This window comes from Mastacembelus armatus, chromosome 13 (genome assembly GCF_900324485.2).
Source record: "Mastacembelus armatus chromosome 13, fMasArm1.2, whole genome shotgun sequence".
Taxonomy (NCBI): Eukaryota; Metazoa; Chordata; class Actinopteri; order Synbranchiformes; family Mastacembelidae; genus Mastacembelus; species Mastacembelus armatus.
In genome coordinates, this window is record NC_046645.1 from 5,068,920 (window position 1) to 5,091,878 (window position 22,959).

Here is a 22,959-nt window from a genome sequence, read left to right on the forward strand (position 1 = left end):
TCGGAAATAAATTCATTCAGGCAATGACTCATCAGACAGTATTGATAAGCACATGCTATGGTAAGATGCAAAGCAAATAGGAAAGACACAGGGAGGCTACACTGCAGACAGAGAGGAGTGAGAGAGTAGATAAAACAGGGGAGAGGGAGACCATATCTCTGGGCTGCGACACGGGGAATTACTGTAATAGTTTCTGTCACCCCCCTTCTCTGTCATCCCTCGTTTCTCTCTCTCTATCACTGCTGCTCTTCTTTGTCCCAACACAAGCGGGCCTTTCATAGAGGAGTGCATCTTCTCTCAAAAGCACTTAGAAGGCTGCTTCAGCTCGTATATTAGGATGTGTGTGTAGTTTTGCGTGCGCATGAACAAGTGAGAAAGTGGTGAGAGTTTCTATTTGACTGTAGCTATCAGATCAAATTAATCAAGAAATTCATTTTCATTAAAGAAAAATAAGTTCATGGACGTTGGCATTGTGCAACATATTTGAGTAAAGGCATTCATGTGACCTACAAAACTGCATATGGAAATAATCTGTTTTTTTTGTTTGTTTGTTTTTTCTAGTTATACTATTTAAGCAAATGCATTCAAATTCTGACCCATTTAAACACCCATCTCACGTTTTCATCTGTAAATCACAAAATAAATACGTCCACTTCTGCATCATCTGTACACCAGGTGAATTCTTTCAGATTGAATTTTTGCACTGCCTATGAGAAATTAATGTAATTCTGGATTAAGTAATTGCAAAAAATACTTCCCTGTTGACATTTGGCATTATTCTAAAGTTTGAGTGCATTGGCTATGTAGGAAGGGCTTAAAATTGCAACCGTCACATACTGGCTCAGAGGCCCTCAGAGGTTCGCCCTATTCTCCAAGTGTCATTCAGTGTCACTACCTGAGTGTTAGAAAGCAGCAATGCACCTACAGCCTTTGGCAATGAAAGCCAAAGAAATTACCTGCACTAACTACAATAGTCACTGTCATGAACAATTACTCCATAAATATACATGCAAGAACATGAAATGACATGTTATGGCCTGTGTGTGTAGAGATTCAACTGTGACCTTTCACTTACCGATTCCTTCTCCATCATCCCAGAAGAACGATCCCTGAGCAGTTCCACTGTCGCTCAGGGCAACAATCAGTCCTAGAGGATTCCTCCGACTGAAAAGGAGTAAAGAGGGTTATACCACATTGCTTAAGGACTATGTCTATTTTTACCTGCTGCTGAGGACAAATACATTAACATTTATGCTGAGGGGATGCACCTGATCTCACTGCTGCTAAAACACTCATCACCCTCTGTCTTTCTCATTCTCACTGCCTCTTTCTTCAACACACACTCTTAACAATCACAGATAACACACAATTTGATTAGTGTTGGTCATACATGGTAACCTACAGAGAAAGATGCTCACTTAAATGTGACTGCAGTAGATACACACACAGTATGTAACCACTACCCACTTAGCACCCTATCTCTCTACTGAGACACCGAGGTACAAACAGACAGAAAGTTGCCACACACTTCACACCAAACACACAGGATGTTGACCTGGAGCTCATGATGTGTGTTGAATTACCTGTAATGTGTAGTGTTCTCTGGTTTCTGCCAGGGTAAGATGTAGCCTCCTCTGATATGAAGGTTAATATGATCCATGGGTGTTGGCATATTAACCATTTGGCCACGCACTCCAATATCTTTGGCCTGATGAAAGCAGCAATAATTACAGATTATATTCAGTAATAGAATACCATGTGTAATTCAACTTCATTTTATTCAGCAGTCCTTTATAGGAAATTGCCATTTGAGCAAATTGCCATGCACTAAAGAATAAGCTTCTATAAAGGCTGTATGTGAAACATTTCAGTCATGTGTTACATGCTGATGGAATTCTTTGCAGTGTCTTTTCTCCTAGTGTTAACCGCTTTCTCCTTGGTCTTTTTCTCTAACAGCTTACTGTTATGCTGAGGGGACATGTTAAATGGACTTAACCACTGCTCTCTACCATCCAATGTCCCCATTTAAACTGCTGCTTGTCGTGTTTTGTTTGGCTTTATAATGCTTTCAAACAGATGGGGAGTCCCCTAGCTAGAGAGAAACAGTGTGATTGGATGGTTGTTTTTGTCATCAAGTTGCCTTTTTTCATTGTTGAGCTGCACCTCTTTAATGATGTTGTCAGAGATGTCTCTTGTTAATAGTATCATTTAGGTTTTTGTTGTAGCTGTGGTTTTGTAAGAAAATCCCATTTAGACTTAAAACACCTCATATAGAGCAAGACACAATACACAGATAATCTGGTATGTTAGGAATAATATCAAAGTACATCCTCCTTATGCATACACTGAATAGCCAGTCAGATGTGGTTAAATCCTTGAGTAATAGTTTTTTTTTTCAGTGCTTTCTACTGTATTGCTGAAGGAAGGGTGTGTTTGAATGCATAGGTGTATTTTTATATCCAATATTTTTTATCCAATATTTCTGAAATGCTTTGCTCAGAGTGGTGGATGCTTTGTATTCAGAAAAGTTGTTTCAAACATGGACTTACCGTGTGGAAGTCATACCAGCGTGCATTAGGAATGTAGCCATCGACATGCCTGGCTCCCTGTCAATCACAAAGTCAGTTAAAAATGGAGAAACAGAGTGAGAGCTATTCCTGAAATGGTAAAAAGTTGCATCTGTGATATCTTCATTAACCGGTACTGATAATAAACGTAAATTCAAACCAAAGAGGAGTGTGTATGTGTGTGCATACCTTGTCGAGGGCAGGGCTGATAAGTAAAGCGGGACCCCAGAGGAATTGCTTGTAGATATCCCATGTAGCTTTATCATTCACAAACCTGAGACACACCAACACAGGAACCATTAAAACATGACTGAGAAAGTATTCCTAACACTCTCTCCTGTGTCTTCAGCCCAGATGACTGTTCAGGTACTGATTCAGAATTCAGTGGTTTGAAGATGCAAGCCAAATAACCCTGCCAGACTCACCCTGCCAGCTCCTTAAATACCATCTGTGACTTTATAAGAGTCTATTAAAATGAATAAATATGTGTTTTTTCAGACAGCTCCACAGCGTTTCATCTGGGAGCTGCCAAGTGTAGCCCCAGTCATCTAGAATTGGCCTCTACACAGTCTCACTGGAATTGAAGTGCCTTGCTCAAGGGCTTCTTAGTGGCAGGTGCTGTGACAGGGAAGAAACATCTTCCATTTTCTTTCCCTGTCTAGTTATGCTAATGAGCAAATACCACAAAATAGCTTGTATAACTTCACTGCAAAATTTATGGATATGTAAATTCCAACCAGTCGAAAATTAGTTGGGCATTAAAAGAGCGGTGTTGCAAACATGTTGAAACACTAAAATGAAAGCTCTAACTAAATTGGTTTTTAGTCCAGCAACCACCACAGGTGATATTATGCATACTAATGGGAAGCATTGTAGTATAAAAATAGGTTATCTCACAAGCAATAATGATAACATAACATATCCAAAGATATAATAACACATGAATAAGTGATTAGGCCTACTGTACATGCAATGTTAGAGTCATAATGTTAGCAGAAAAGACAATATCCATGTGCACCTGCACTTACTCATGCAAAAGTGGTCTGATTACTGTGTTTCCTTTGGTATGAGACTCAAACATCAGTGTGTACAGGTAGGGAAGGAGGGTGTAACGGATGTTTAGGACGTCCCGGGATACCTCTGTGAATGTGGAGTTCCAAGAAACAGGATCTTGTCTCTGAGAGAAAAAAAAAAAGTTACTTTTTAGGATAAATGAACTAAAATGAATAGTTATAAAACTCTGTGCTGCAAATAGCACATTAAAATATATATATATATATATATATATATTATACACACACATGTAAAAATAGGTTTTTTGTATATAGATCATTTAGTACATGAAGTTATTTGCAGGTGGACACCCTGGTTTAGGGAATGCTAAATGTAAAAAGTCAAAATTGTGAACAGATTGTTTACATGTAGCTAGAGACAGGTGCACAGCGTCTGAGTAAACAGATTCACTGTTTCAACAGATATACATTTCTAAAGCTACGGCTATGGTTCATTTATCTGTTACAAGTACAGATACACACCGGCATGCAGGGCTCTGCAAAAAAAGAGCGCATAGTATGAATGTATTACTTTAAGATTTGTCTGTGAAATAAATGTGCATTTACAAACAGCTGCATTTTTTCTCATCTTGTCACTGTGCTTGCAGTTTTGACTTTTTCCTATTTAGAGCTTGCAGCGTGCTCAGAAATGAAGGACAGCAAAACTAACTAGTTTGTAACATCAAATGGCCTATGTGAATTTACAATGATAAATGACACCCAAACTATTGTGCCACACACTACACTGACATTTACCTCATTTTAATTGGCAGCAAGTGTACCATCTCCTTAAGAGACAAGGACAGAAAAAGAGGACACAGTGTACTGTCATTTTCTAGATATGGGCCAATCTAAATGTATTAGCTCATTTTCTGGAACTCTAGTGAGGACAGTAATTAGTCTGGTCAAGCTCACACAAACACTTACTGAGAATCATGAAGATTCTCATCTGAAGCGTGTCATAACCATATGCTCCTTGCTATGACACCATATGTGTATGTGTCTTGGTGCGTACTGCATTTGCATCTGACTGTGTCTATGCATGTGTTTGGGATACTTCGCTCAGAGTATTATGCTCTTACTTTTGATTCAGTGTGTTTAAAAAAAAAAAAAAAAACAGCATAAGATGTAATTATAAAAATAGCCACAGAGAGCAATAAAATGACAGTCATTTTCTCCCCAGCTGCAGTTTAGTTGGGTCATATTTGATAATAATTATTACCTGTAACATTTCCATTATTTTATGACCTAAGGAGTTTACCATATTAGCATTTAATTTTCTGAGCAAGTTTACAAGATTGTAATTATCTGGAAACTCAGGAATTTTACTACCTGCCTCTTTATCAGTAACTTATCAAACCAAACTTATCACACTAAGCTGTGTCTCTGCATGTGTGTGAGAGGAACATATAGAGTATTCGCTTGCTTTGATTTCATAGTTAGGACACACATACTGTGGGTTGCAGCATACAGTAAAATCTGCCTTTTCTCTTAAAGTCTTATATTTATCATGCAGGTTTTAATGTTGGGGCTTGTTATGGTCATGTTGGACTCTTTATCACCAGAAAACATAAGGATAGTATACTCATAATCAGGCAGGATATGTAAATATTCGAGATTACAATTGTTATTTACATGGCAGATACTTTACACTATGTCACACCAAACTGCAGTAATACAGTAGAATATAATCACATTCATGTCTGAGCTGGGATTTAATGCAGCTATTCTGAAGTTGTATGGTAACTTCAAGGATCAAATTTTATTGCTGCTCTGGCACCTTGAGCTGCAAGGACCATATCTGCATATAAAACTGTGCTCGGGCATGCTTTAGATTCAGCTGAATTAAAAAGAATGGCACCCAACTTCCAGAAACTTTGTTGGGAGCTAATCCGCCGGTGAAATATGTAAGTCAAAGAGGTCTAGCTACACAGATACATAAGAGCTCAGATCATAAACAAGGGTAATATCCCAAAAATCTGGTTTCTACTTTTTAACATTTAATCACACAAATCTTGTATGACCTGACAGTTATACCACTGTCTGTTGGGCCCTCAAGGTAGCCTTTTCATCTGTAGAAAACCAGAGGAGGAACTGATGAAAAGATGAGAGCTGGGAGTGCTGAAGACCGAGAAGCAGACATAGAATCCATCTTATGAATTCACCTAATTTATGGCCACATTTATAATGGCAAAAGAATTTGTAGCATAGACTGATTGTGGACAGATATGTATGTGTGTACGCGCACATACTTACACGCACAGCCTCTAGGAAAAATGAGGTTATCTGGATGTGTCAGCCCTTCTCATCTTTTCTGTCCTCTACTTGGTCTTTCTCTTCATTTATCTGTCTGGAATCTAGTCCCTCGCCCAATCTCATAAACCTTTGAGTTTCTGTTTTGCATTGCAGATCCCACGTCAGAAACAGAAAATATATTTAGATGAACAATAATATGTCCCTTTGGGTGAATAACAATATACATGACTGGAATATGACTACACCACTGAAACAAGACATGGTGGAACAAATATACATACTGTGTGTATATATATATATATATATATATATATATATATACAGTATATATATATATATATATATAACTTGATTAATCAATTTTGCATCGCTCTGATATGACTGTGGACACTGCAGTATATTGATGGTGCAGTGAAATTATCTCAAGGTCAACACTGAAAGTTGTCTGAGGGCGAAAGAGACACTAGGCGTGACGGAGCTCTGGGAATGACTCTGCAAAAACTCTCCTCTCTCTTTCTCCCTCTACCGTCTCTGACCTTGTGTACCCTCTGCTCTGGTTTGTGGTGTTAATACTTTGTTGTCAAACGCCTTGTTAAGCAGACTGGAGGTTACAGTCACTAACTGTCTGATGATTGGGGATTTTATATGGCTGACTGGGAAAAAAAAAGAACAGTTTTTACAGTAGACTACATAAATAGTTGACCTTGATACCGCCCTCTTCCATCTCTCAGTCCTGGCTTGTGTATTTCCCCCTCCTTTCACCAAGCTCTCTCCCTCCAGGCGTTTAAAAATTGGTTTATTTAATTATTTATTCAACTGTTTACTAGTCGTCACTATCGTGTGTCACCACCATTTAACTCCCTAAATTGCCATCTTTCTGTATTTTCTGCCAGCGTTGCCAATCATCATGTTTTCTTTTTCTCTGCCATAGTCTATGATCTTCCCTCCCTTTTCCTTCCTATCTATTTGCTTGCCAGTACTTGTACTCTTCATCCTTCTGTTCTTTCCCTCCTGAGTTTAGGGTGAATTAACGCTGTAAAGGAATTAAAGTCATATTTACTCAATAAAAATGGCTATAAGTAGTTTGAACATTTCTAAATTAAATATTTGAAGTTTGTTTGTCCAGAGGAATGTGCTGATTGATTAAAGTCCTTGACATTGCAAAGTCTAAGCTGAATGCTCTTACAGCTCCCTGCCCCTTTGGTGATAATAATGATACCACTACAAGTGCTAATGTCACTGAAGTCCAAACTTCAGTTCGTCTGACTCTACGACACTTGTTGGCTAGATCCCAAATGAGTGCACGATGTAAGCAGACGCCCATAGGTGTGCCTTAATCCATAATGTTACCTAGTTTGTTCATGGAGTGGCAACTAATAACTGTTTATGTATTAGTCTTTAATTTACTAGCTGGAATATTTGTTTAAAGTTGGATGAAGTATGCTGTGTGTGCTGTGAAATTTGGCAGAAAGTAATTTTACTTATTCTGATGTGTGCCTTGGTGGCTTTTTTAATTAAACCAATTTTTCTTATTAGTTTAGAGTTCCATAAGGCATGCCGACTAAAGTATTTCACTGCAGTGAAATAAAATGGCAATTCATTCAAATTACATACCATGTTAAAATCTAATATAACAAAGATTTTGCCATAAATTCTATCAATGTTCAGTTTTTGTTGACATTGTCAGAGAGAGAGGTATTAATTTAACTATGTTCATTATTGAGGCTGTAGTTTGCATTGGTCTTAAACCACACTACATTATGTTCAAACTTGTCTCAAATGATCTTTCCTCATTTACCATTTATAGGATGGACTTTCATTTACAGGCATGAAAGTATCAGAAACACATTTCACTATAGTGCATTATTGTGTGGACTTATGTAGTCGAATCAGCACCTCTACACAACTGCTCATTAGCGCGACACTTTTATTGGATTCTGCTGTTCCCTAAAAGTACACATTTGGAGTCTTTTCCTGGATCTGAAGTGTCCAAGGCTTTTGTTTAATCTTAAACTGGTTTAAGATAATTGAACCTTGCAGAATAAAATGAGTTATTGAAATACTGCTGTCAAATTGATTGTTGAAAATTTTGCATTTTGCTTGATTTTAATAATAAATAATACTTCACTTTTTTTATCTTTCTCTTTGAATATAAGATACATTTAATCTAATAAAACTGATTGTACATTTCTGTTATTTGCTGTATTAAACCAAACCCCTCCTAATGGTTTTCCACCTTCCATTTTCTCAGTCTATTTTTAACTCACCTTTTGATGTAGTAATGCTCAGCATGTTTGTCATTTATTTTTGCCCTTTAATGATTAAAGCTGCTGGAAGAAGAGTTTCTATTGCTAAGTCACTCTATTAACAAGGTTATCGAAAGGCATTATCTGTAATGTAGTGTTGACACTAATGTGACCCCAGCCAACAAGGAGACAGATTAGATTAGAAATAGGAAAGTCTCATATAATATAGTAATATAAATTAATCAATTTAAAGCTATCAGTCAATTTGTCAGTTTCAACCAGATAATTATATAATCCTTATTCAGTGTAAGCCATGTATTTAAATATCTATTACAATTTCACCCACATATCTAGTAAAACCAAATCAATTTTCTTGTCAAATTAATTTGGATTTATTAATTATCTATTTATTATTATATTACAACTCTTAAGTAATATTACACGTACTGTACATTGCATAATTTTGTTATAATACATGTTTCCTTCCACTGATTCTCTCTGTCTCCATGACTTTATCACTTCCTCTCAAACTGTCATTCTACACCGCCCTCTCCTGCAGAGTGTGTGTTTTTTTTCTGTCAATTTTCTCCATGTTTAAACACCCATTTGCAAGCCATTATTAAATGATTGGAATCATGGGGTGTATGTATGTGTGAAGTGGACGTTAGCTGGTGTGCAGTGGTACCCAGATCACCTTGAGAATTCAATTATATCCCCACTCCATGCCGCTGAAAAGCACAGACACCATCACAACACACACTCACACACACACACACACACACTCACACACTCACACACTCACACACAGCTGTGTCCTGTCTAGTAAAGCAGACTCCAGTGCAGAGAAATTTCGCCCAGTGGGATCGATCTCTCGGACGGGCGTTATTGGATTTCTCAGATGTGTTCCAACGCTCTTAAAGGTCACCGCTAGAATGAATGCCACCGACACTACACCACCAAACAGGTCTATCTTTTTGTGTAGTTATGTGTGTGTGTACGTGTCTTTCTATGGCTGTCTGGGCAGGGTTTTTTGTTTGATACTATCATTGTGAGGACATTTTGGCATTGTGAAAACATTACAGCTGGTCCTCACAACTTCAGCAGGCTGTTTGCAGTTTCAGACTTAGTTTAATGGTTAAAGTTGGCATTTATTGCTGATGGTGAGGTTAGGGTAAGGGGGTGGGGTATGCATTATGTCACTGGATGTCCTAACAATGAATATGTGTGTGTCAAATGCAGAAAAAGACACGGTCAGAGAAAAAAACTTAATCTATATATACAATACTATATTTGTACAATATGAGCTAAAGCAGATTCATGCCATCTCTTTAGAGAAGTGAGCACCAGGGCTTGGTATCATGTAAGGCCAATGAAATTAGCGTTTTTAACCCATGAAAGCAACTTATGTCTTCAGCAGAGTTGCAAAACCAATCATGCTCAATTAGAACAATTGTTCAAAATGAATGATTTTAGGTACACAAGCAAATTTAAATTGGTTTAGAGCTTAGCACATGTATATGTGTGAGTTTTTCTTTGTTTTTATTTCACTCACCGGGTTACCCTTGCCATTGTGGTTGCGTGAGTATGGATAGAAGGCACCCAGCTGCATCCACCGAAGACACATTTCATACTCAGCTGTATTAAAGAACCCACATATGTCTGCACCAGTCTGTAAAAGATGGACAAACAGAGTCTGAGTGTATCTGTGTGTGTGTGCAAGGTGAGGTTCATGGACAGAAAGAAAAAAATAATGTGGGCACCAGGGTGCAGGTGTCACTATGAAGAGCACCTTCCAACCAGAGGAACTGGGATCACACTATTTCTGTTTCAGGTACTGTGTTTCTAAAGTGTCCTTGAGCAAGTTACTGCCAGAGTGAGCAAGTTACTGCCAGAGTGAGGGATGTTGTTGTGCGTCTAATTCTGTGGCACGACTGGTGGCATGCAAATCATTTTACATATAGGGATCGATAAGGTGTCAGATTAAACTTATTATTAGACATGCTGAGGAGATGAGAGATAACAGGACAGAATGAGTCAGGAAAAAAGACAAAGACACAAAGGGGAAAACAAAGACAGAGAAAGCCAGTACAATAGTGTGAAATGTAAGTTTTACTGTTTTATTGACTGCTCAGTTAATAAGAAATTTGCATGACAGAGTAGTACAAGGCCTCTTGGTTAGAGTGGGGTATGTAATATGCTTCACACTGTATCTCAAGATGTCCTTTGATCAAAGCATCTAACAAACACAATAACATCACTCAGACTGCTGTAATCTACTTAGACAGTACAAGGTCACATCAATAAGATTATGTCTTGTCAAAACCCAGATCAGATGGTGATACTTACATAAGTGATGCCAAACAGACTGAACTCCATCATGCCTGTAGGACAATGGAAAATGGAGTGTTATGCCAGTTTAAAGATTTGTCTTTCTTCTATATGTTGCATGGTTTGAAAGCACTCACAGGCATTCAAGAATATTGTTATTGGTTGAAATTCAGACACAAAATGGCTACCAAGTGTTATCCCAAAGAACATATTTAGTGTGTGTTTATATATACCTATAATAGATTTGTATAGCTGGTCCCAGCTTGCAAAGTTATCTCCCAGCCAATGGCCTGCCCATTTTCCACTGGAGGGGTAAGTGGACCTGGTCACCACTATGCCTCTTTTACCAGTGACATTGAGCAGGGCACTACACAAAGTAGAGAGATATGTCTGACACATAGAAACGTGTATATACAGTGCATGAATCAGCAGCAAGCAGAATGTAAACATGCCTTCCTCTTAAAGTGCAGTATGTTCATTTTAGAATAAAATAGCCTAATTAATTGTGATTGTCAATTTCAGCACTGTACAACAAACAGTTCCTAAGGTAATGCAGATGGACTCGAAACCCAGTGGTGCTGAGCATCCCCAGGCTCTTCTGTAGCTAACTCTGCAATCTGGCCTCCCTGCAGTGTGAAGATAATTTCACCACAAGGACCAATGCAGTTTCACATTGGTGATTATTATCATAAAGATTTGATGAGATCGTATTTCTGTAGATAGTTGCATGATCTGTTTTGCATTTCCTATTGCTGCATTTTCTTCTTAAATGTGTTTGCAGTGATAGTTTCTGCTCTTATTGTACTCTTTTATATTCACCTACAATTTGTACATACATGTCTACTTGCATATGTGGTTTGATTCAGTAGTTGACACTAAAGGGATCATGCACATGTGTATAGTATAAAATAAGATAACCCCAAAAGAATTTGCATGCACTTACTCATAGGTGGGCTTGGTGTGGGACCAGCCATAGATGTTATGGACATCATAGTGCCTGACTTTCTTTCCATCGCTCAGTATCTGCTCGCTGTTCATGCACAAAGTCTTATGGTTTAAGCCCATATGTTTAGATTCCAGGGCTTTTGGAAGGGCACACACACACACACACACACACACACACAAACAGACATGTTAAAAGCACACTTCTAATGTTGAGTTCATAGTTCGATCACCTAGTACTTTGATAAAAAGTAGAATTGTTTTTTTTGTCTTACGAGGCATGTATGGAGGGTTCTCTAGAAGTTGATCACCAAGACACTTTCCTCCAACTGTGCCATGGACAAAACTGGCAGGTTCATTCATGTCCTAGAAGAAAAGGTGTAAAATAATGCAAAGAGTATCAAGTAGAATGAGAGTGGAATTTGCATGAGGTAATTTTACATTCACTCACAATCCAGAGACCATCAAACTTCATGGTATTTTCATAGAAATCCTGAATTTCTTGATGCCACCATGTTGCTGTTGTAGCACGGAAGAAGTCGGGAAATGCGGTGTAAGCCCTGTAGAGCTGTAAATGGGACAATCAACTGATTAACAAAGTAAATCTGAAAAGTTTAGAGCTTAAATCTGATCTACTGGGAGCTGGAATGTTTAGACATACTGTGCAGTTTGTCAGAATCTAGGGTGTATTATTTATTTAAATATTCTACCTCTACTTGGGTATCCCAGTCCAGAGATTCATCAACTGTGACATTGGGATAATCTGGCCAGACCTGAAAATAAATAAACAAATAAATAAATACAGAGCATATCTCCCCAGACTGTCACAAGCCAACATCATGTCTGGTTTGTTTCCATTCACTCTTACCTTCCCCCACACAATTTCATCACTTAGGTGTTTGGGCCATTTGATGAAGACATCTGCTTCTTTACCTCTTACAAAGGCAGGATAATGTGTCTCATTGCCTGAGATAGCTGGATCCTGGAATTAAATACACACAGTGCTTTTGTCTTTTGCAGTAGAGTCACTAGTCCTTCAGTAATTTAACATTCAGCCTTCACAAACATAGTGTAAGCTTTAGACATCTGCAGTATCTCTAGATATTTCTTACTCCTGCTCTGTGGTTGATGATCCTTGAGTGCCCAGTTTTGTCACTACATCAGTAGTTTATGATATAATGTCCTTACCAGAATGAAGATGAACCTCATTCCTTCCTCTCTCATGCGGTCAACCAGATGAGGCAGATTCTTAAACTCTGGGTTCAGGACAAAATCCAGCTGACGCTCCATGTAGTCAATGTCTGCATACTGCACATCCTGCAGCAGATGCCAATTAAAGCTCAAATTAACTGAAGTTACACTGTAAGTTATTTTATCACATATATCAGAAAACACAGCAGTAATTTAAACCTCAGTATACTGCTGTATTTTTTAAAAAGTCTTGTGCTTTGTAGCTTCAGAATGAGTAAACATCACTAGGACACACATTTCACTTTAGTACTCAAACAATTGTTTGCTGGATAATAAGCTCCTAGAACTTTACAGAGTTGCTATACTATTTTTAATTAAAGTTTGAATGCATGAATAACTGCTGTGGAAAAACAAAAAAAATAATTATGCCTTAGATGTTCATAACACAATTTTCTTGTCCTCGGGTCAGGAAAAACAACTGCACATTTTACTACCATAATGTCACATTTCTACTAATAAATCTGGACATCTGGTAAGCTTGTCTTAACATATGGCATGCTATACATGGGCTATGAGCAAAGTGAGACTTTCATTTAATTCTGGCTCTTACAGTATTTCTTTCTGTTTAGAGCAAAACCTGTTATGCTTTGGCTGCCTGGCATATTTGTGGCACTTTACGGTTGGTTAGTCTGTAAAGCTAGTTGATGTGTAGCTTTTGTAAATAGCGGCAGTTTCTGTTTTGTTCATTGTAAGTAATGATACAGGGATTCTTTTTGGCTAGTGTCACCTCCTTCCAGGTTAGGGCTTTGTGAAAGCATATTCTGGGGATCACTTGATTATCAGTGGAAATGCTTATGTTTTGTTCTGCATGATGAAGAGGATGGGATTCTTGTCTGTTTCCACATGGGATTTCTTGAGATGGTTATACAAAATGCTCTCACCCATAAATATCCATTGTTTCTCACAAATCTGTATCCTTATATGGCAAAAATGTTGTTTAAATCTAAACTCTTACTGTCAGACAGAGTTACTGGTTCTGGTACAGTACAAACTGGACATGTCTTTAGACTGTGAAATGTACAACTGAATGGATTTCAAATGAAATTAGAGGTCACATTTGATTAGACTAAATGGGATGTACCAAATGTAACCCATGAAGTCAATGTCTCCATTTTGCTTCATTCTAATAACATTTTTATGTAATTGAATTTTATATGGTTGTCTGCATAAAGTGCATCATATTGTAAAATATGGTTGGATACTATGTTGGATTTAGCTATGTCTATTCCGCTGAGTGCATGTAATGTTCAGCCTACAGTGATCAAGAAGAGTCTATCAGGTTGCATTTGTCCAGAACATGGCAATTCCCTTGTGCTTGGACACTGATTGAGTGAAATCAATCTTTCAGTCTTGGTCTTTTGACAAAATCAGGTAAACATACAGTACTGGACTTAAGTTGGATAATATGTGTGTGAGCAATATCAGCATTGTGTCGTATAATATTCTGTTACTGTAGATGACATTTCTGAAGTTGTCATGCATGAGGTATGTTTTTTTTTTTCTTCAATACAAATAACTCATTATGGATCAGACTAATCAAGAATAAAAAAAATAAAATTATGATCCATTACTTTCACAGCATTTTTAATTACCATTTTGCAGCCTGTTTATAGTATATTTATAGTGTATTTATACTCTAACTTTGGAAGGGATCATAGCAGTTGTGTTTTTTCTTGTAGCACTTTTGATATTCTTTTTTACTACATAATTGTAATTAAGAATGTTTTGCTGATTTTATTTTTAACTTGGCAATCTTTGTCCAGGAACTTACATAAGGTATACCCGCTGCCCTCATGTCTCTGTATAGATCTTCTATCTCCTTGTCATTGGCATAACCATAACGGCAGAGCTGGAACCCAAGGGACCAATAGGCAGGTAGAACAGGTCGGCCAATCAACTGTTCAGAAGAAAAACAAACAAGGAAGTGAAAACGGTTCAGCACCAGAAAAAAGTTGTTTTGCAGGAAAACAGGACACTGTCCATAAAGTGTTTGATTGTTTGTGTGTGTGTGTGTGTGTGTGTGTGTGTGTGCGCGCGTGCGTGTGTGTGTGTGTGTGTGTGTGTGTGTGTTTAGATTGGCTAAATGAGAGAGCGCAATGAAGCGAGGAACTCCCAGCTGCTGCAGTCCATCAACAGAGGCCCAGGGCCAGACACAAAACACACACACAAACATAGGCACAGAGACACACACAAATAAACCAAAAGTCCAAGAAGACTTACCGTTGTGTACTCCTGCACCACCATCTCAGGTGTAGGTCCCAGAACCATGTAGAAATCCAGAATGCCACCCAAAGTTCGATAGGTTACAGCTGGAGTAGGCTGGAAAGTCACATCTGAGCACAAAGCAAATAACGAAAGACATTCAGGTCACTTACAATTGTACTTCAAGTGGTATATATATAGAGTAAGTGTATGTATTAACCTACTATGTGTGTTACATGTTATTTTTAGTCCTTAAAGTGTAAGCAAGCAGTACAGGAAGGGAGGAAGGCAAGGAAGAATAAATAAAAACTAAAACAATTTATTCTACAGTGTGAGCCTAAAATTGAGTCTAACATTCACATTTCAAACTGTAATCAGTTAAAAAGAAGAATGAATCACTTGTTCAAGAAAACAGTCAAATTATACTAGACCACTACATAGAAAGACAAGAGAGAAATGTTTGGGAATTACAGCATATGTGTGTGTGTATATTTGAAGTATGCTCATTTATCCGTGTTTGAGGGTACATACTATAGTTCAATATACAAATATAGAAAAAGGGAGATGAGTTGAAGGTGCTCGTTGTACTGTCATAGAACAAGTGCTCAAAACATGGAAAACGGCCCCACTCATTAATACATAAATGCTTACTGCATATGTAATTGAGTGTGATTCTGTGTCTGTGTGTGTTTGGATGGTTTAATTTGCACATGGTTTTTGTGCTCTTACTACAAATGCATTTGTGTATGTGTGTTTCTCTTACCCATGGCATTGCTGTTTAGAAGCAGCACACCGTGAGCATCAGCTGTGTTCTCAAGGCCCATATAGAAGGGATGCACTCCATAGCAATTCATCTTGTACTGTTTCAGAGAGACAGAGAGGAAGAATCAAAGTGTGATTTCTGAAGTGAAAGTGAAGTGAAAGTCAAGTATAGTATAGTATAGTGTAGCCAAGTATAGTGACCCATACTCGGAATTTGTGTTCTGCATTTAACCCATCCCAAAGTGCACACACACAGCAGTGAACACACACACCCGGAGTAGTGGGCAGCCATCGCTGCAGCGCCCAGGGAGCAACTAAGGGTCCGGTGCCTTGCTCAAGAGTCTCACCTCAGTCATGGTATTGAAGGTGGACAGAGCGCTGGCCCACCGACAATTCCTGCCAGTCCTGAGACTCGAACCCACAACTTTTGGGTTACAAGTCCAACTCCCTATCCATTAGGAACACTGGTTATAGAATTAGTCTGTTCTGTTGTTTGCATTAATGTTTACTTGTCCTGTCCACCTGACAGGGCCTTTCTCTTTGTATTTACGGGTATAACAACAACAATGCTACAGTAGATTTGCTCCCAGTACTATGAACATTCAATGGTTTTTCCAAAAGCAGGGAGAAATATTCCAACAACTAATCGTTATGCAAATTAATGTGCACTGGCAAAAATATTTCTTTAAAGATAGACTTCATGTGTTAGTTATAGCACCCAATGGTGCCTCCAAATCCCCCAAAAACTTTACATTAAGCTTTAAACTATCCTAAATTTGAAGACATCAACAAAGAGCTCGGAGGTTATTTGGGGATTTGAGTTGCTGCAGGGTGTTATAATAAAATCAGAAAGTCCTAAATGTAGCATGCAGAACATTAAAGTTAATGACAAAACTGTGAGTTTGGTGGATATCATACTCAACTTGGCAACTGATTAACAGAGCAGATCTTCTGGAGTGTTATGAAAATGTTATGGTTTAGAAAGCTCACCCATCCAATCCGGAAGGGACTCATTTAGTTTTTTTCTCTGCTCATTTTGTGTGACAGTTTTGTCATATATTAATACATATCTGTCTGTTGCAGCTGTATATGTTTACATTTACTTGAATTTGCATGCACAAACAATAGTTGACATTCGTAATTATGCACATGTAAAAATGTTGTTCTAGAGGGAGTCAGTTGAGTTTCAGGGTATGGAGTCTGTGATTGTTTCTCCAGTAACTATTGAGAGGGTCTCTTGTCTTCAGAGCTTAGATGCAACTTGACGGTCTGGGCAGCGAAGAACAGATATAAAGGTTGCAGTGGAAAGGAGTACTGACACTTTCAGATGCCACTGTCTTGCAACAAAAGCTAATTGGCATGTCACACTTCTGGTTCATAAGAAGTTGTTAAAATGTGATAAAGTGGCTCTGTCATGGTGATGTTTTGTTTGGATGTGTGCTTATCTTGCTGTGTGTCTGTGTGTCTTTGCTGCCCTGCTTTTGTGATGGCCTGACAGAAAAGGGAGAAAGGTCATTAATTCATCTACCACAACTAGTAACAGCTGATCACAGTATTCTTTTGATTCCTGAAGGTCTTTCTTGACTTTTTTTCACCCGTTGTGTGTGTGTGTGTTTACATGAACTTTAAATAGTCTGACTACAGATACTTTAATGAAAAAAAAAACATTCCTATTTGGATTAAGCAGTTTATTCAGCGCTATATATGATGTTATTTTTATGTTTTCCTCATGTTCCAAGTCACACAACCCAATATCTATCATATTCTCCTGACCTAGCAATGTAAGTATTAGATTAGTAACGTTCTTGTAAAAGAGAATCTTAACCTCAGCCAATTAATGTTTTAAATAAAGGTTAAAAGGGTTTCAGTACAAGGCTGAAATTGGCCACTGATAGGTATTTTCTTTATATTTCATAGTCAGATATCTCTTGAATGCAGCAGTTTATAGCCACAAAGCCTTTAAAGAGCAAGTTAACCCCTGCTTTAGCTTGAAAACTCCTTAAAAATTGTTCCTATGTGCTTTTATTCTTCCTCTGGACTTTCAGCACTGATATATTTTAGATGTGTTTTTTAAATGGTTTTTAACAAAGAGCTCAGATCTAGTGGCCATTGAAAACAGTGACAATTACTTAAGTTGCTCCACCTTCACTGACAGTGAGGACTTGTTCAGAGTGGTTCAAACTATTATCTTAGTGTTAGTGCTAAGTCAGCAGATGCAGCAGAGGCAATGGAGAGAGGCAGAATAATGCAAATAAATGACTGGCAGGGAGTGTCTAAATTTGTCCCAAACATTAAAATTGATGACCACTATAAACTGGTACAGTAGCTTGGCCTAATAGTTTTAAAGGATAATTAATGGATTTTACAACTTTAATTGTACTGAAAACTATAGGATCTATGGCTAGTGAAGTTTACAGCACACTTCACCTGTTTTCCATTTCCCCCCTAACTCTAATTCCCTTGCTTTCCAAGGGGCCCCATAACATTTGTCTGAACCCTGTGGAGCTGTCTTGACAGCTCAGCAATTATAATGCTGATGCAGGTAGAGACCTCATCCTGTCTGGCCTTGACACTGGTAGGGAAAACATGATGACACTCCATAACTGCTGCTCATATCAACACCACCACATCAAAGTGACACGAATGAGGGAAAGACAAGTTTACATACAGTGCAGGAAGGTTGTTTACAAGTCACCTCTGCAGTCTCAAGGGTGTGATGTTAAAGACATCCAGTGCAGGGTGTTCAATTGATGCACAAAATTAGTTTTGATGGAACAATCTTTAAAAAAAAAAAAAACGGGGAAAATTTCTGTTCCTGTACACTATTATTTAATTCAGTGTCAGATTGTGTTCATTGAAATTACCTGTCAAGGATTCCTTCAGTTATGATATGCTAGTAAACAACGCAATCTAAAACAATGTACAACAACAAATAAATCTGATAGGAGTGCTGTATACACATTTTTCAGATATACTCTACATGTGTGTGAAGCTAGTTTGTGCTTTAGTGTGATACTTACACCAGGAGGCTGGTCCTTAGAGAACATACCCCAGGTGTGATAGTTGAGGTCGTGTTTATAGGTAGGATGCTCTGTCTCCCCAAAGCCGTAGACAAACTCTGATGACAGTTGAGTAGACACTTGGATGAACATGTCTGAGAAGGTAAAACCTGGCATAGAGGAGTCCCAGCTGAGAAAAGCAACAGAGGATTAAATCAATGAGAGAGGAGGGAGAGGGAATTATTGTCAAAGGGCGTTATTCACAATATGTTTGACATAAATAAGCATAAGAACTCGTAGGAACTGCAGACATCCTTTCAACATCCTCCATAAATTTTAATTAGTAAAATATCAACTGACACTTCAAAAAAACACGGATGGCTTAACTACAGAATAATGTCACCCTTGCTTAGAGATATTCTTTGAAAAAGCTCTCTGATGCTCGACTGCTTTATGTGACATCATCATGACTGCAAAACAAGAGGAAATTACTTCAGGTGCTAATATGCAGATCGACTTTTCCAGCATTTCTGATTAACAGTGGGAATTAACTCAGTAGTTTTGCTTAAATCTGGAAGGGAAAAATCTTGTTTGGATTTTTTTAATCCAATGTCTCACTCTATTGTGCTGAAGCCAAAGAAATAAAAAATAAAACTTCTTGAAACTTGTAATACACCACAAAACAACCTCAGCCAAGTGAACCACTCACATTTTAGTTCCTGTGTTTTTCCTTATGACCTGGATGCCAAATGGGTTGTTTGTAATAAGGACTTTGTAAAGTCTCTTGTTCTCGTCAGTCTCAGGAGCAGCAGGGACCGACAGTGGTACTGGAACCTCATAACGATCTGTGGCTGGGTCCCAGATCTGGACAGTGATGAGATGTTTCAGTGTAAGTGTGTGTGTGTGTGTGTGTGTGTGTGTGTGTGTGTGTGTGTGTGTGTGTGTGTGTGTGTGTTCATGTGGAGACATGTAAGTACATGTAAAAAAAAAAAAACAAATAGTCAGAGAAGGGGTGTAGAGAAAACCTGATGCACCACTACAAGTACAGACAAATAAATACACACCTTGAACTGGAGCATGTCACTGCTGTGGTAACGGATTTCAACACGGAGTGTGTCAATGTCTGGTGACCCGGGGCGACCGCTGCTCCTGTACTTTTTGTTCCGAGTGATATCAACTGTCATACCTGAGTCGGTTTCTTCAGCTGTCTTAACAGTGTAGCCATAGTCTTGAGGATAGAAGCACCATGGAACACGCTCAATGCTGCTTGGCTGAGTGGGCAATAAAAGGAAAAGTGCAGTGGCATTCAGATATATAGTTAGGGTGTATAAGTACATGGGGAGATCAATTGCGTCATTCCTCACCTTCCAGATGCAGCCTCTGGCCTTGCACTTAGCCTCATCTGCGTGCTCCTCTGGATAGCAGTCGAATCGCTGGTAGTCTTCCACCATCAGTTCCCACTCCACAAGGTAGGTCTCCCCCAGGTTCAGGGAAAGGCCATTCAGGAACAGAACCTGTCCATGTAATGAAATATAGGGGAGGAAAAAGGTGCAAGAATGTAGTAATTATTAATCCAAGGATGCCAACATGGAAAGATTCTTTCCAAGATGTCTCAGCATGAACAATCTCCTTATCTAGTCAGCACAGACGAGCTTGCTTTATACAGAGTGCATGCTTGATGTTACATGCGCTAGCAATTGAGACACAACTGTTAATTTCCCTTGCTGATTCAACAGCCTCTGCCGGGAATTTAAAGTCATTCACATAACAAATCTTGGGGAGCCCCTTTCACTCTAGTCACTACAGTCACCATCTGAGGCATTCTCAGCTGCTGACTAAATGTCTGGGATTTTCATCAGTCTTATTCTGTGGGGTCTTTATGTTTTTGAATCATGCTTTAACAATTCTTTTGGGTAAATGACACATACACAAGCACAAGATCTCAGAAACAAGAAACATGCAAAGAAACTGCAAAGGGACAAATGGCCAGATAGATAAAGTGAACATGCAGGGAAGTTTCATAAAATATATGGCGTCAGTGAGGTTCATTTATTGTAAAGCACTGTTGTACTTGGGTGTAGATAGAGCTAATGATGTTTGGTGGCTGTAAGCTATATTCAAGGCCCAGTCTGACTCTGTATACAAAGACCGATGGACATGACAAGCCAGAGTTTAGGCTTAACAGCACATTTACCCTTCACCCCCAGGAAATGATTACCGCTGAGAGTCGCTTGATAAATGCATGCTTGTGTGTGTGACCAGAGAGACCTTGAGGATCTACAGAAGCAGGGCCACCATCACACACAGAAGCGCACAAATCAAATCTGTATAATATTACTTAACTAAACCACTTGTCACTTTATAGACTCTTGCCTTTTGCTCATAACCCTGGGCACTAACTCTGGGATCACTGCTCTTAGTCATTCTTTCTCATTTTTTTATTTCTCCTCACACACAAAGCTTTTACAATCTGCAGCTAATGTAACATGTTATCATTTCTTACACTTAGAGGCTAACCTTGAAATGTACACTAAGGGTTTCATTCCTACTCTTATTGAAACTAATGGCAGATCCCTACAAGGGTAGTCACTGTAGAACTCATCCTGGATCCATGTTGCATCAGTACATCAAGGTTTTCCCGACAAAGTGGAAATAGCTAATATTTGCAGGTACAGTGGGTACGGAAAGTATTCAGACCCCTTTAAATTTTTCACTCTTTGTGTCATTGCAGCCATTTGCCAAAATCAAAAAAGTTCATTTTATTTCTCATTAATGTACACTCAGCACTCCATCTTGACAGAAAAAAACAGAAATGTAGAAATTTTTGCAAATTTATTAAAAAAGAAAAACTGAAATATCACATGGTCATAAGTATTCAGACCCTTTGCAGTGACACTCATATTTAACTCACATGCTGTCCATTTCTTCTGATCCTCCTTGAGATGGTTCTGCTCCTTCATTGGAGTCCAGCATTAAACTGATTGGACTTGATTAGAAAAGGCAAATGAGAATCATAAGGTCGAAGGAACTGCCCAAGGAGCTCAGAGACAGAATTGTGGCAAGGCACAGATCTGGCCAAGGTTACAAAAGAATTTCTGCAGCACTCAAGGTTCCTAAGAGCCCAGTGGCCTCCATAATCCTCAAATGGAAAAAGTTTGGGACGACCAGAACTCTTCCTAGACCTGGCCGTCCAGCCAAACTGAGCAATCGTGGGAGAAGAGCCTTGGTGAGAGAGGTAAAGAAGAACCCAAAGATCACTGTGGCTGAGCTCCAGAGATGCAGTAGGGAGATGGGAGAAAGTTCCACAAAGTCAACTATCACTGCAGCCCTCCACCAGTCGGGGCTTTATGGCAGAGTGGCCCGACGGAAGCCTCTCCTCAGTGCAAGACACATGAAAGCCCGCATAGAGTTTGCCAAAAAACACATGAAGGACTCCCAGACTATGAGAAATAAGATTCTCTGGTCTGATGAGACCAAGATTGAACTTTTTGGTGTTAATTCTAAGCGGTATGTGTGGAGAAAACCAGGCACTGCTCATCACCTGCCCAATACAATCCCTACAGTGAAACATGGTGGTGGGAGCATCATGTTGTGGGGGTGTTTTTCAGCTGCAGGGACAGGACGACTGGTTGCAATTGAAGGAAAGATGAATGCGGCCAAGTACAGAGATATCCTGGAAGAAAACCTCTTCCAGAGTGCTCAGGACCTCAGACTGGACCGAAGGTTCACCTTTCAACAGGACAATGACGCTAAGCACACAGCTAAAATAACAAAGGAGTGGCTTCGGAACAACTCTGTGACCGTTCTTGACTGGCCCAGCCAGAACCCTGACCTAAACCCAATTGAGCATCTCTGGAGAGACCTGAAAATGGCTGTCCACCAACGTTCACCATCCAACCTGACAGAACTGGAGAGGATCTGCAAGGAAGAATGGCAGAAGATCCCCAAATCCAGGTGTGAAAAACTTGTTGCATCATTCCCAAGAAGACTCATGGCTGTACTAGCTCAAAAGGGTGCTTCTACTCAATACTGAGCACAGGGTCTGAATACTTATGACCATGTGATAGTTCAGTTTTTCTTTTTTAATAAATTTGCAAAAATTTCTACATTTCTGTTTTTTTCTGTCAAGATGGGGTGCTGGGTGTACATTAATGAGAAATAAAATGAACTTTTTTGATTTTGGCAAATGGCTGCAATGACACAAAGAGTGAAAAATTTAAAGGGGTCTGAATACTTTACACTGTATGTTTTTCACATTTTTTGACTATGTAATGCTCATTATCCCATTATTCGTGAATTTTATGCAAGAAATACAGATAAAAGCCAAATGGAACAGATTACTTGGAGCCAACAG

At 38.8% G+C, this 22,959-nt stretch overlaps 1 protein-coding gene across 1 annotated transcript in view; it reads right to left on the reverse strand.

Annotated features, from left to right (window-relative positions):
• The window catches only part of si (sucrase-isomaltase), a 58,934-nt gene that overhangs the window by 6,150 nt on the left and 29,825 nt on the right, over positions 1-22,959 (reverse strand). The window contains exons 25-45 of the mRNA XM_026297067.1: positions 19,970-20,119; positions 19,670-19,876; positions 19,315-19,469; positions 18,627-18,795; positions 15,608-15,704; positions 14,863-14,975; positions 14,414-14,539; positions 12,580-12,708; positions 12,260-12,373; positions 12,102-12,164; positions 11,843-11,959; positions 11,667-11,757; positions 11,393-11,531; positions 10,683-10,816; positions 10,468-10,502; positions 9,674-9,790; positions 3,596-3,744; positions 2,757-2,841; positions 2,550-2,606; positions 1,584-1,708; positions 1,076-1,164 (exon numbers count right to left, since the gene is read on the reverse strand). Of these exons, the coding sequence (XP_026152852.1) occupies positions 1,076-1,164; positions 1,584-1,708; positions 2,550-2,606; positions 2,757-2,841; positions 3,596-3,744; positions 9,674-9,790; positions 10,468-10,502; positions 10,683-10,816; positions 11,393-11,531; positions 11,667-11,757; positions 11,843-11,959; positions 12,102-12,164; positions 12,260-12,373; positions 12,580-12,708; positions 14,414-14,539; positions 14,863-14,975; positions 15,608-15,704; positions 18,627-18,795; positions 19,315-19,469; positions 19,670-19,876; positions 19,970-20,119 (2,461 nt within the window). The remainder of the gene's footprint in view (positions 1-1,075; positions 1,165-1,583; positions 1,709-2,549; positions 2,607-2,756; positions 2,842-3,595; positions 3,745-9,673; positions 9,791-10,467; positions 10,503-10,682; positions 10,817-11,392; positions 11,532-11,666; positions 11,758-11,842; positions 11,960-12,101; positions 12,165-12,259; positions 12,374-12,579; positions 12,709-14,413; positions 14,540-14,862; positions 14,976-15,607; positions 15,705-18,626; positions 18,796-19,314; positions 19,470-19,669; positions 19,877-19,969; positions 20,120-22,959) is intronic.